Source organism: Seriola lalandi, unplaced genomic scaffold, assembly GCF_002814215.2.
Source record: "Seriola lalandi dorsalis isolate HSWRI2012SDOR001 ecotype SW California unplaced genomic scaffold, Sedor1 jcf7180002054692, whole genome shotgun sequence".
Classification (NCBI taxonomy): domain Eukaryota; kingdom Metazoa; phylum Chordata; class Actinopteri; order Carangiformes; family Carangidae; genus Seriola; species Seriola lalandi.
Genome location: NW_019525245.1, coordinates 4,107,668 through 4,122,079, shown reverse-complemented (window position 1 = coordinate 4,122,079; position 14,412 = coordinate 4,107,668). Strand labels below are relative to the sequence as shown.

Here is a 14,412-nt window from a genome sequence, read left to right as displayed (position 1 = left end):
CCCCCCCCCCCCCCCGCCCCAAAGTCACATCTTAGAGGTCACCTCTCTCTCCCCTATGGTTGCTTCTCCTCTACTAAATCCCTCCATCTTTCGGTTGTCCCCCCTCTTGTTAGCTCCCTCATGCCCTCCATCTCTCTCTGGATCTCTAATTGGTCTTTTTTTCTCTACCCTGCCCCATTCTTTCACTCAATTTCTTTTCATCAGTGCATCTATAAGTCAATATTTTTGCTTGTCTGCAACATTTCTGTTTACCTCTGGTCCAGGACTTCCCAAAAAAAGATGGTTTATTCCACCTTCCTACTATCCATCACTTATCTTCTTGTCTTTCTCCCATATATTCTAATCACTTCTTCTCTTTTCACTCTATGTTGTCCCCTTGTTTGTCCAGCCATCCCTTTCTGCAACCAAATATTTATCTACAATTATCTTCCTCTCTTTATCTGCCGCTATCTTCATATCCAACTTCTTCCCTGCCTTTCTCTATCACCACTTCCCTTCCTGCTGTTTTTCCTCTCTCATAATCTTCCTATACATCTCTTCTTCTATGCCCTCACCCTCCTCCTCCCCTCCTCCCCCTCTCACAAGTTGTTCGGCTTATTTATCTCCCTCACTTCGTCTCCTTCCTTCCATCCATCCTCTTGTTGTCTTCCAGACAGTGCTGACAGCGGAGGACAGACAGGGTCAGGGCATGTGGACTCACCGCCACACACCCCAGCCAATCATTGTTTGACCTGTTGTGTGACTGTGTGTGACTGTGTGTGTGTGTGTGACTGTGTGTGACTGTGTGTGTGTGTGTGTGACTGTGTGTGACTGTGTGTGTGTGTGTGTGTGTGAGATTGCAGGTAGTTGCAAAAGAGCAGGACATGAAGAGTTGAGTGTCAGTGGGAGTGGCGTGAAGTGCACACACACAGTCACCCTCTGAGCAGATGAATGACACAGCGTTACAATCTGGGGGTGTGGATGATGTGTGAATTTACCGCAGTCTAATAATTTGACTGAATTATCATTTCGCTTCATTTATTCAGCCTGACGTATCCATCATGCCAACGTCACTTTGACACAGAAACTGTAGTAGTGGTTGCTAGGAGAAGTTACTCCACCAATGTTAGCATTGCACCCACATAACAAAAAAAAAAAAAAAAAAAGAAGGTTGAAATTGATGCAGCTGAACCAGAAATATCATCTCTTTTATTTCACACATTCTTCTACCTTGACAAAACATGGCTCTTTCTCCCCATCTGCTTCTCTCTTTTGCCAGACAAACCAGTAACAGCATCACTAGGCTCTCACTAGATCCATGCTGTCTCCTGTCAAATGAATATATGCTAAAGTACTGGTGTGTAAGCCTCTCTCTTTTGTCATATTCAAACCCCTCCTTCCTTACTACCCCTGACTTTCCCACCTCTCTGTGCCCTGTGTCTATCTAACCTCCATCTCTCACTGTGGATGATAGTGAGGCCAGCCAGGCGGCTCTCTCATGGGGTGGAGAGCCAACATCTGGTGGCTGGCTCAGATCAAAGAACTCCTCTGGAAACACCCCAACGCCCTCACTCACACACACACTCTCTCACGCGCGCACACACACACACCACTGCCACCTAACAGCAGGGGGACAGTTGGCAGCAAAAGGGTGGGAGAAATAGAGAGCGAGAAAGAAAGCAGATAGAGAAATGGATAAGACGAGTTGTGCAGCTTTTGAGGTAAAGCTGCAGCTAGGGAGAGATTTACAAAGAGTTATTTAGGGATGTGGGAGTTACTTGGGGAGAAAGTTTAAAGTATGAGTATGAAAAGCAACTAGGGGAATAGCAGTGTCATATAAGTAACTTTTGAGAGTTGAGCAGCTAGAGTCACCCCCCCCCCCCTTGTAGCCAGGTTTTGTCCAAACGCACCTTCTTTGCACTCAAGGGCCACCCTGGACTCCAGATTGTCCATCTGCAGTTGAAGCCGCTTAAGGGTGCGGTCGGCATCCCGGGACTTCCTCTTATAAGCAATCAGCACCACAATGATAACCAGCAGGAGCAGGCCGCCACCTCCTCCGATACCGATGATGGCAGGCAGGGTGAGCAGGCTGTCTGAGTAGATCTGCAAGGTCCCTGGTGAGTATTCAAAGCCTCCAACACGAACCTAGCAGACAGACATAAACGGAAATGTTACACCCTTGTTTGTTGAGCAGGTAGATGAGGGATGCCACACACATACACGGGAGAAAAAAATTATGGGTTTGTTTGCAGCAATATTTGACAGGTTCCGAGTCAAAGCAACACATTTTCTTTTACATCAAGTCGGAGCTAAATTAGCTTCTGCTACAAACATAATACCTTTCACAGTGTGAGAATCGTGCACAGACTGTACAGAAACATTATTTTGGCATTTTCAAATCTTATCTATAAGAGATACATTTCCACATGATGATTACAAATTTTCTAGCCTATTCCTGGTCATAACTGCTATAGAGCCAAAATAATAATAAAAAATTATGCAAGGTGCCGAAGCTAAATCCCACATTGCAATTATTCTGGCAAACAGAGCTGTGCAGTGTCGGGCCAAGTGCAGGCCAAAACTCCCTAAAACCTTTTATATCTGAGTTAGGGAAGGCAACATCTAAGCCCGAAGGCTGTCTTTGGAACCAGCAGAACACACGACTTTCAACCATATCACATCAGAACAGTTATGGCTTGCAGAACATGTGAATAAAAAAAGCCCCCCCCCCCCTTCTATTCCATCCTCAACTGGCTTACGTCTATAAAATACTAAATGGAGGAGGGTAAAAATAGACACAGACCTCTCACGCCCACTAGCTGTTTTTTTGGGTCTCTATTGAATATCAATACTGTTCAAATCCCAAGGAGGATGGCAGCCAAACGCGACCAATCAAAAGCCTCAAAGACATAAATACAGTCGCAAACACCACCAGCGGTATAAGAGACGGGATGTGTGTGTGTTTATGTGCATGCGGCTATATGAATGGGGGAAGAGAAATCTAGAGTAATTTAAGAGATTTAGGTCTGATGGATGGGAAGGGAAGAATGAGATGAATGAATGAAAAAGCAGGAAGTGGATTGACATAAAGAAGATGGATGAATAACATGGCAGAAACAGCAGAGAGAACAGGAGCTGCAGAGGAAGACGGGCTGAAAGAAATGTGAAAGCCAGATGCTCCTGAAGTGGAAAGAAAAAAAAAATCAAGAGCCATGATGAAATAACAGGTACTTATGATAGAAAAAGGTAACCTACAGAGGGGTGATGCTCATTTTTTAGGCATTGTATGACTGTTTTGGAACAGCTAACCCTGGATGTCACAATGCTGTGCTCAGTGTGCGACAAATTTATGTTAATATAAGAAAGAAAAACACGTCACACAATGAGAAAACATTCAGTTAACAGTCCTGTACAAAAGTATCAAAGTTTTACTTACAGTGACTTTGTGTTCTCCGGTCAGGTTGGGCCATTCACACAGCAGCTGGCTCTCAGACAGGGTGAGAATGCAGGGCGTCTCCCCGATCAGCACCGTGTAGTTCAGCTTAGCGTTTCCTGGGGCTGCAGGAATTAGGTTACGGCCCTGGAAACAGACACACACATGCTCCGCTTACTTACAGAAGGTCCACGTCTAAGGTGGTCCACATAAATAGAATAATAATCACACACAGAGAAAAAAACTTCATTCTGATTGGCTGGTAGGTGTCTGTCAACAGTTCAGCCACAGCTCTAAATCACTGTGCAAGGTAATTTACATTGCACGTAACCATAGCAACAGTGCTTCTGCTTGATGCTGCCTCTCATATAAATTGACCAAACCATGAGTTAAAAACAAAAATATGGATCGAGATTTTAATTGAGGAAAACTTGAATAAAAGTTGAAGAGATGTCCTGGTGAAATTCCAGTCCAGTGAAGAAAACACTGCACAGAGTTGACGGATTACACACCAGAAATATGACAATCTTTTATTCATTCTACTTATCCTACCTAATTACACAGTCAGTGGTATTATTCTTGAGTTACAAATGTGACTTTTACTAAATTTAGCCACAGGTAAAAATGATGTCCAAGGAAAAATGTGCTTGGGAGATAGTGTCAATAAATTGTACAGAAAACCCCCATCTCCTCTTCTCTACTACATCCTAACTCTTTATGCTTTGCAGAGTGGGAGGAATTAATTGCTGGAAAATCTCGATGAACATCTAATTTCTCTGCAATTATTTAATAGGATGCCGTTTCTGAGCTGCTTATTTCTGCAATTCTTTACCCGGAGCATGGTGGGGCAATCAGAGCTTTTCATTATAGAATTATATTTAAAGTTACAGGGGAGAGAGGCGTGATTCTTCATTTCTAAAACTTCACCCTGATTGGCCGAGAGAAAAAAGGCTTTAGTTTTCCATGAAATTGCATGATGATGATTTTCCCTCTCGCTCATAAAAGGCTTTGAAGTTCAAGGGGAGAGGTGAAACGACAAGAGACAGTGTGTGTGGGTGGGGCAAATGCGCTCGGGATTTAAACGCATACTACCTCTATGGCTGAAGAGTAAACATGGCTATGAAGTCTCTCTTCAGAAGTTATCTGATAGGAATCTGAGCAGGTGGCATAGCAATGCATGGGTCCACTTTATAAACATTACTTTCCTTTGCACCTGATTTTAAAGAGGAGGGGATTTTAGAATGGACTTTTATTTTTCTTAAAGGTCTCCAAACCACATTGGAGACAGCAGGTGGAGAAGTAACATCTTTGAAGGTTGGGGTATATCTGAAAGAAAAAAACTCTCAAAGCGAGAGGAACAAGTGTCTGTACAGGAATATTCGCAGCAAATCATTTCAAATGCCTGTCAGGGCCTTATCAGTTGTGTTAGATGTTGAGGTCACTGCAGCATTTTATAACATAATTATTTGTGAGATTGAGCTTTTAACAGTGTTGACAATACTCAACATTACTGGCATGCTGCTGGTGGCTAATATTGTTCTTCTAGTGTGCCAGCTGAGTGCTAAGACTCAGCTAACCACAGTTTGTCCTGGAGTGTTTTACGACACCTTTACAGAGTAACCTTTGATAAAAAGTTTTAATGCAAAGCCATGGCAAAGTCCATCCTAACATCATTCACTTAGACATTAGAAGCCCTAATGTCTCAGGCCTGGTCTACTATGTGAAAGAAAAGAAGGTAGAAGGGCAGAAATAAAATGAGAAAGGGGTTAATCAGAATGGGGAAAGAAGGAAAAAAATAAGACAGAAAAGATGAAGAGAGGAGAAAGGCAGGGAAGGACAGGGGAGGGATGAGACAGGAAAACAGAAAACAAACAAAAAATGAAGCAAAGTCAAGAGAAGAATAAAAAGAGAAAGAACATGATGGATGTAAAACAAACCCAAGAAGAGACAAGGCCAAAACAGATCAATGCTAAGAGCACGAGGCAATTTACCTTGAGTATGAGTGGTGAGCTGGGCTTCAGCTCCAGCATGCCTGAGGGGCTCAGAGGTTCGAACACGGGGTCCGGGTGGTAGCTGAAAGTCTCATTTACTACCAGCACAGAGCGCACGTCATCCATGACAAAGCCGATCTCATCAGGACTGCTGCCGGTCTCCGAGAAGCCTTTGTCAGATCCAGCCACAGAGGGCGCCAGACACACCATCACGGTGTTGTTGACGACCGTACAGTTCTACAGAGGGAGACAGAAAGAGGATGAGTGTGGGGGAATTTGAGGAGAAAGGGATGAAGAGAAAAAGGGAGGAGGGATAGAGAGCAGGAGAGAAAATATGATAAATAGTTAAATAAAGTTTGATGAGGTTATTTAATTTCCCATCCAACAGCCCTTCTACCTTATTCACACTGTTGGCTAGAAATAAAAAAAATGGTGCATTTTTAAATTCTTACATAAAGTATGTTAACTAAGACATAATCAGCAATATATACAGTGGCTGAAACACAGTTATGTGATGTGAGTGATTAAATGTCTCCGTAATGACATAATGAGGAAGAGGCTGGCTTTAATAACATCAGTGTTGTAATCAGTGTTGATATCATCTGGAAATCCCCTGTGGGGTTCGACACTTAAATCAGTCACCGAAGAACAAATTAGACTGTAATGACACACAGAGAAGGAAGAGAGGTCAGCCAGTAGCTGTTAACGATAACACAGCACGGCTAAAGAGACCTTTGCATAGCTCCACAGCATGTTATAGCCTTACAATATGTTCTATATGTCACATGCTAACATGCTCACACTCTAAAAGGTGTGTAAAATCCCAAAGAAACAGAACAAAACTGTGTTTATAGGTCAACAGAAATATTAACCAAGCAAAACAAAAATGACTGCAGCGAGGGGGACAAAGGAAAAGGAAGGGATATTTTTACTTTCAGCTAAGAGCAGGAGTGGGAGAAAGGTTAGCTAAGCCCTGTGGTGCTAGGTGAAGAGAGGGGGATTTGCCAGAGCCGCTTTATTGCTGGTTGACATTTCAAAGGTTAAACTGCTAAAAGGAAATTCAACATCAAAAACAAACAGAAAATGGGCCCTTGGCTGGTTGGCCGACGGGTCAGGTGTGTGCGTCAGTGTCTGTGTCCCAGGAGTGTGTGTATCGTCTGAAAATCATTTTTTCCACAAAGAGGGAGACAGTAGAGAGACAGTGAGAGAGAGAAAGACACCTATGTATCTATATTGCTCTCACTCTGTCTCACTCGCCAGTCAAGTCACTGCCTTGTTCTCACTGCCTGTTTTGTCAATAAAAACTCTTGGGTGTCTTGATCTAACTACTTACATTTTCTGACTGGGCAGATCCGTACTTGGCTCTCATTTTAGGCTCCTTGATGGTCGCCAGATTGGTCCCGGTAATGGTCAACATGGTTCCTCCACTAAAAAAAAAAAAGAGGTAACAAAACATATTATAGAGAAAAGGTAAACATAATTATACAATGCTATTGGGAAAAATAAAAACACTTCTATTGGCACTTGTGTGTCACATATTCATGTGTCTCCTGCTGTACTTTTTCTTGCAGGATCCAAGTCCATACACTATTCAGCAGACGTATCAGTAGAGATAAATGTTAATAAATCTGTTCTCTGTGGGAGCCAAGAGGGCCCTCCAGTTGGCGATTTACCATTAATGCTCACTCCTGCTGTAGCCTTTAGCCTGCTTATTCATGGAAGCCCATTTTCAGGTAATGATAGTAATGCTAAAGCCCTTGCATGAATGTTAAAAGCTTGTTTAAACCGATATGGAGGCTGGAGGGAAGAATAAGCGAATATATAGCATTAATCCTGAGAGCCGAAGCTTTTGGCCTCTCCTTACCACCTCTCCAAAGCCAGGGGAGATATTTTCAGAGTCTATTAAAGTTGCACAGTGGTATTTTTCAGCATGAGATACACTCCACAACTGCACCGCTGTCAGTGATCTGGCATGTTCTGTAACCTTTACACCTGTGACCTATTCAGGTCTATGTGACGCTGACCAGCAGAGACATGGGTAATATGGGTGAGAGTCCTATTCCCCCACATCGCCTTCTCGACAGCCTCTGCTGGCCCGAGAGCCTGAACTTTATCTGATGTGAAGTGTTCTGACAACAGCTAAATAAGTTAGCATACAACCTAAAACTGGAGTGGGGTTAGACAAGGCTTGAAGCCCAGTGCCACTGTGACTCACCACTGGCACCAATGAACAAAAAATCATTTATACAGATGATATGCTGGCTGGTGTATCACGACGTTTAATACAGGCAATGGCACACCAGAAAAAGAACATATTCTGTATTATTGTTCAAGTGTCTTCTACAAGAATATAAGAATATCGACCACATCAGTGGCTCTGGTGTTTTTCCTGAGTAGTAATAGGTCAGTGCTTGTGAGCTACCCAATTAGACATTACATCCAATCCACAGTGGAATGAAAGCATGAGAATGAATGCAGAGAGGCCAGACAAGACAAAACACATCCTCAAGGATGGCTGTGTTTTGATGAGGCCAGATGAAGCTGGTGTCTAAAGGAGTAAGATGAGGCCATGCTCAGATCTTAAGGCGAGAGTAACACTTTAAGTAGAAAAAGCGGGGAGCAGGAAGGGAGTTGAGTGAGGAGAACGAAGGCTCACAGCTTTTGAGAGGCTTAAAAGAGCCTGACAGATGTTAAATTGGTCAAGAGTCTGGTGTGAAAACTGAGTGGTCAATTTAGGAGATTTAAGGTAACAGTTAACATGGAGTAGCTCACAATCTGTTTTAAAAATCTGCTTTAGTTGCAGCACTCCACAAAGGTAGTTCTGGGAGGGGATAAGAATCTTTTCCACAAATACAGCGCACACTGTATGATACACTCTGTACACTGTACTACACTGTGTCAACAAGATGAAGTGTCACACAATCTCTGCACTGCCATGTAGCCATGTTGTTAGCCCGAGAACGTCCTCTTGAACAGGGGAGAGCAAGTCTCAGTCATGTCAGATTTGTGTTTTGGACAAGGCAGGCTCTGTGCCGTTTGAAATAGCCCCAGCAACAGGGTCACCAAAGGGGACGCGGCGACAAAATGGCTTGGTAAATAAAAGCGTGATTGGCCTGGAGAACCATGCACCTCCTCCTCTGGGAGTGCTGAGTGAAACACCAAACACAAGCCGAGTGCCGGGGTTATTTCCCCCTAAGGCTAGAGCCAACACTTTCATTCTCGTTCCCCTCGCCTACCCTCAACATTTCATTCATCCCATTCCAAATGAGACTTCTCATCCGCTCACACCTCTTTCGCATGATGAGAGACTTTTGTCTCCCTGCAGAGTTTTAAACGCGGCTCCCATTTTCACCTCAACCCCCTGCGATGATGCGGTGGTGGATTGTTATGCTGTCTGAACAGACAATGTGTCTGGTGGAAAAGTCTAATGTGAGCTGCCCTAACAGGTGATACTCCCGAATAAATATCAGAGATACACTGTGTAAAAGTAAGAGTTGTTTTAATAACAAAACAATATTCCTTTTATTCACCTGGGATTCAGAGAGTCTATGGTAACCCCCCTTTCCTGATAGGCTTTTAATATGAAGTATCTGCAGGAAGTGCGGACTCTTTGAAAGCGACTTAAAACAGACAAGTTACTTTTTCACCTCTGGCTATTTTTTGGGATCTGCCAAAATACCAAATTTAAGTAAATGTAACAGAAAAGCATACGGTAAAAAACTCTGGAAGTAATGTATGACAAGTTCCTAGAACTATACTTTTTAAGTAAATGAGACAGTCATCAGTGTTTGTGTTTGTGTGTATGTAATAGCTTCATTTCTGAGCTGTGGAATAGAGGAGTTTCTAGGTCATGCTAGTGAGCCCATTAGCATTTGGAAGCTCCAAGCTTTTTTTTTCTCCTCCACAACACAGCTTGTGTTTGCACAGGAAATCTTCCTGTGGCTATGTAGTCTCATTTCAATAAGTCAAGTAATATTTACAGATACATCTCTGCTGCACCTCATCAACTAGCAATGCACTGCTTCAGGAGCCTCCTTTACTGCTGTTCCTCTCAAAGATTTACTTTCGAATCATAAAGATAAACAGAATAAATAATATGCCTTTGAAAAGCAAGGCGAGTGTGAAAATGGAGAGCAATAGTTTTTTCTCCCAGACCCAGTCAGGGAGTGTGCCAGCAGAATAATACATGTATCACCTTTTACACAGAGTTCATATTTCACTTTTGAGAAAATAAGGCACTAATGTATGGCACAACCACTACAAGGTATTAATAATGTATTAATATATTTGTATCTGTTCTATAGATGTACATCAAGAAGAATTGTAGATCAAACACTATGTTGATGTAAATTATAGATAATGACATATGCCTGATGGAGTTCGCTCTATGGTGCAGCAGAACTTGCAAAAACACAATATTTCCCAGTTTTCAAATCTTTCCTCTGAATTATTCAGTGTAAATCACTTTTAGAGCTGATGTGTATCATATATGCAATATTGGGAATAAATCAATCATTCAGGCTTTTTCTGACACAGAAAATCACACACAGGTTCATCTCTGCTCTGATTGGCTCCTCACCTGGCGATACTCCAGTCAGGCTCGATCTTGAGTATGGTGGGATCGTCTGTGTAGTTGAACTTGACCTCCGGGTTCCTCAGCTCAGCAGAATTGATGTCCACCATGACTGGAGTGGTTCCTGGGGATTGTCCCGCCGGGGTCACACACACTATCTCCTTCCCACTCCGCCTGGAATAGCAGGAGATGAAGGGAGTAATGGAAGAGAGGGGAGAAAGATATTACATACAAAGGTCCATGAAGGTCTCTCTTAAAGTGGACTGTGTGCTCCAAGGACCAACACTGTAAGTTCTTGAGAAGGATTTTGAGTATTTAGGAGTTCACTCTCTGACAGGCTCTGAGATAGACGCACTGAAAAAAAAGACTACACAGGAAAAAAATCCTACTTCAGCCCTTAAATAACTCATAAATTATTTATCAGATGCGACAAAAGCGCAGACACACACACACACTTATAATGGTGACATAGTCGCCTATCCACAAGGCCAACATCTTTCAGTCTGTCCAGTCGTGGTTTCATCAGCCCGAATCACAGAGTGCTGTACTTCAAAGCCCTCTCCCTCTCTCTCTATCTCTCTCTCTCTTTCTCTCTCTGTCTGTCTCTCCTTCCCTCCTGCGCTTTTTCTGGCTGATAGATCTGAAGTGGCAGATCAGGCTGGTCGTGTCTCTGTGTGATGTAACTCCCTCCCTAGCAGACAGGCAGCCAGCTGTGACCTGCTGGGAAACTTTGTGTTGCTGCCAGAAACTTTGTGCTCTACTCCAGTGGCTCATTCCACAGTGCCCTCCCCCCTGTCGGAGGGAGACGCTGCTGGCCCAGCAGCGGGTGTATGGCTACCTGTGAGGCAGTGTGTGTGTGTGTGTGTGTGTGTGTGTGTGTGTGCACGCGCGTGCCTTATCTGCGTATGTACATAATCATTGTATTGAACAGGTGCGTTTGTACTGTGAGGTCTGGGAATTTGCATGTAACTACAGTACAGTTAGAAGACTAACATTGTGTTAGTATGTGTTTTGCGTCATTGAGGGTCTGCTAACGTCCTACAGTGCACTATAAGTGTGTGTAAATGGGTGTGTGTGCACTGTGCGGGCATGATGGCAGACGGCGCAGTGTGAAATTTTGAACATGAGAAGAGCAAGCTGATCTGTACACAAATCCTCCCCCGTTATCTGCTGTGAAAGTGAAATCCACAGAAAGATGGAATATGATGGAGGAGATGAAAGAGTGAAAACCTATTTTGGCGGCTCTATTACGGCAGCTTGTGGTGGGGTGGGGCTGGACGACTGAGCAAAAACGGCAAAAGAAGCACAAATGGGAATCAGGCTTCTTTGTTAGATGTATTCCTGCTGTCTCCAAGGAGGCACCGTCAACAGCGTCCTCAGACTGAGAGGGGACTGAAGAGAGGATGACGACAGAAGAAAAAAAATGAAGGACAATATACCAAAAAAAAAAAAAATGGTTTCCCACATTCCACTAGTGCTGTGTTTCCATGGAAACCATTTTCACAACACTGTCGCCATCAAGAGCGCCTGTGGTGCCACATACATATTTTTGACAAGGTTGCGGCCACACAAAAGAAAGCCAAGAGGCAATACAGAGAGAAATAAAAGACAAGGTAAGAAACGGGGTTGCGGAGGGAGATAAGAGGATGAGTGACTCGGGGTAAATAGGTTTTGATTAAAGCGGAGGCCCCACTGAATACAAAGACACATTAAAGAGATGGACTCAACCAGTTCATTACTTTGGCCATAAAGGTTATTGCAGCTCAGTGAATGAAAGGCCAAGACTATTATGTTCACCTTTCTCAGGATGTGCTACAGAGCTTTAAATTGGCCTTTACTTTTCTTTTGATATGATATAAAAAGAACTTGAGAGGTCCAAGCTCATTAGTTTAAACTGTCATTTGTTGCCTGAGAGAAGGAAACCACTATAATAAAAACACCAGTATTTTGGAGAATTTGCTCTAAAAGAGAAACAAGAAGAAGAAAGAGTAGTTTTATAACATTTTTCCTATTTGCCAGTTGTCATCTTGACCAGGAAAGCTTCTGCCTTGAAATTCCTTTCAGTATATAGGTGTTTGTTTTAATTCACCAACAATCTTTTCTGCGAGGTGTCTTTTCTCTGCCATCTGCCAGACGCCATACATGGGTAGATTTAGTACAGAGCTCAGTTCACTGTCAGTTTGCCAGGAAGAGACTCAAAGAAACAATAGAGTTCTTGGCTCGAGGAATTAGAGTCATATCAAATTGGATCTATGTCTTTCTTCTTGAAATCCTGGCACAATCTCTTGCAGGGTGAGTGACAACGGAAGATAACAGTGGCAGATTATTCTAAAAACTAAAGAAAAAAAATTATGTATTTCAAACATGGGTTCAAAGCAGGCAAAATGTGAGTTACCAATTACAAGCAACACCATATCATTCCTTTCAAATTATAGTCATATCTCTGACAAAATGTGGGCCACGCACTTAAGTCATTCACAGCACAACTGAACAGTGATATCAGCTTCCGAGAGAAAAGGCTACACTGTCATTCTCACAATTGCAGTGAATTACAGTACTGCAGGCCTTCCTCTTACTGGCTGCATTTTTCAGACCAGCAGCAAATCAAAGGCAGTGACCAGAAAAGGAAGTAACACAATGCATTATTACTTGTAAAGTTTAATTGTATAGAGCATCACAGTGTCAGAAGTAAACTAAACATGGCTGCAATATTAGCTCTGTATTTGTATTTGTAAAAGTGAAATCAGCTTCATCTGATTATATCTTGCTACAGTAACACTGTTTGGACAGATTCTAACCACACACTCCCTGCCTCTAGAGCATTACAATGGAAGTTCACTGTCCTTTTTCCTGGTGAAATCTGCCTCTTTACATTTCTCTAGTCATTCCTAAACTTTTTTGTGATGAAATGTGAATTATATGTTACATATAATAATTATATGCTACATACTGTTGTCAACTATGAAATAACAAAACAAAATACAAGAGATATTTTGAGTACTTTAGATTCACGAACCTCTCGAACTGGCAGGGATGCAGTCCTATCTTCACAGATACGGCGCTGCCTGCATTGAGATGACTGCCTTCAATGGTGATTCTGGTTCCCCCAGACAGCGGGCCGGTGGAAGGTTGGACACGGGTAAAGTACGGAGACTGAAGAGCGACACACAGACAGAGGACAGACGGGTCAAGCATGACTTTTTGGCTTGACTGTGGATATCAAATGCCAAATTAAAAACATCCATACAGCTTTGTCTCAGCTGTATCTTGAATTAGCAATGCTTACCACAAAGGTGAAGGCCTTGGTTGAGACTGCTTTGTAGTCAGGGTGAATGCAGTCCCTCACACACACCTCCACTTGAGCCTCCTGCACCCTGTAACCTGTTGCATCATTGAGCCGACACACAATCCTGAAAAAGGGAAACAGAGAGGTGAAGAGATGAGTTTTATTATGAATACTACTTAAGTAAATGCAAAGTTTTCGTTTCAATGTGTAAGAATAAGACCGGGTTTTCAGAAGAAAGAAGCTTATCTAAACAATGACAAAGTGATGAAACGAAAACAGAGGGGGAAACAGTACAGAACAGATGATAGTGCAACATTTCTCTTCTGCTCTGTCTGAGTCAGAAAAACATTCCAGTAGCTCAGAATAAAGTATTTCTGTTGCCTTATTCATAAAAATAACAAAAAGCCGACCAAATGCTCTATTAGTGGAAATCTGCAGCGCTAAGAAAGGGAGGAATTTGTGTGTGTGTGTGTGTGTGTGTGTGTGTGTGTGTGTGTGTGTGTGTGCGCGTCTGCATTAGTGCGTAGTGTAGAACCATAAGCCTCGCACTTGGCCCTGGGCGCTGGCTGGCCAAATGAAAATCCACTGGAGAAATGATTGAGTGAGGGGAGGAGTGGCGGTGTAGCCCACAGGGAGAACACACACACTCACGCACACACACTTACTTCATGTTTCACCCACTGGAGACACACTTGACTGTTAATTAGCCAGAGCGAATGAATGAGACGGAGGGAAAGGGTGAGAGTGCAGAGGAAAGACGGAGGTAGAGAAAGGAGGAGAAAGAAAGCGAGAGAGGGTTAAAGTGAGAGAGGCTGATTAATTGAACAAGCTCATATCCTACACATCTCAACCCCCTCCCCAGTTCCCTTAGATGAGTTATTAACTCTCCTGCTTCCATCCTCCCTGCAGGTGGCCATGGCAACTGCAGCGGTGCGGTGACAATGAATTTCAAATTCCGATGCTGTGTGTTTCCATTGTTTTTTATTTTCTCTTTCATTTATTCCCTGGTCTCCCACTATGACGGGGGCCGTGATTAAAATGCTGGACAGCTCTCAGTTAGAGACTGCCGCTTCACTTGCATCATTACTGCACAGATGACAGGTGGCTACATTTAGCTGTTATTACGTGATTAGAAAGACAGAAAGTTCAT

General features: G+C 43.0%; 1 protein-coding gene across 4 annotated transcripts in view; it reads right to left on the bottom strand.

Annotated features, from left to right (window-relative positions):
* The window catches only part of plxna1b (plexin A1b), a 186,970-nt gene that overhangs the window by 19,992 nt on the left and 152,566 nt on the right, over window positions 1-14,412 (bottom strand). For all 4 annotated transcript variants that reach the window (XM_023423435.2, XM_023423437.2, XM_023423436.2 and 1 more), the window contains exons 14-20: window positions 13,263-13,386; window positions 12,993-13,129; window positions 9,983-10,150; window positions 6,737-6,830; window positions 5,404-5,640; window positions 3,416-3,559; window positions 1,890-2,124 (exon numbers count right to left, since the gene is read on the bottom strand). In XM_023423435.2, the coding sequence (XP_023279203.1) occupies window positions 1,890-2,124; window positions 3,416-3,559; window positions 5,404-5,640; window positions 6,737-6,830; window positions 9,983-10,150; window positions 12,993-13,129; window positions 13,263-13,386 (1,139 nt within the window). The remainder of the gene's footprint in view (window positions 1-1,889; window positions 2,125-3,415; window positions 3,560-5,403; window positions 5,641-6,736; window positions 6,831-9,982; window positions 10,151-12,992; window positions 13,130-13,262; window positions 13,387-14,412) is intronic.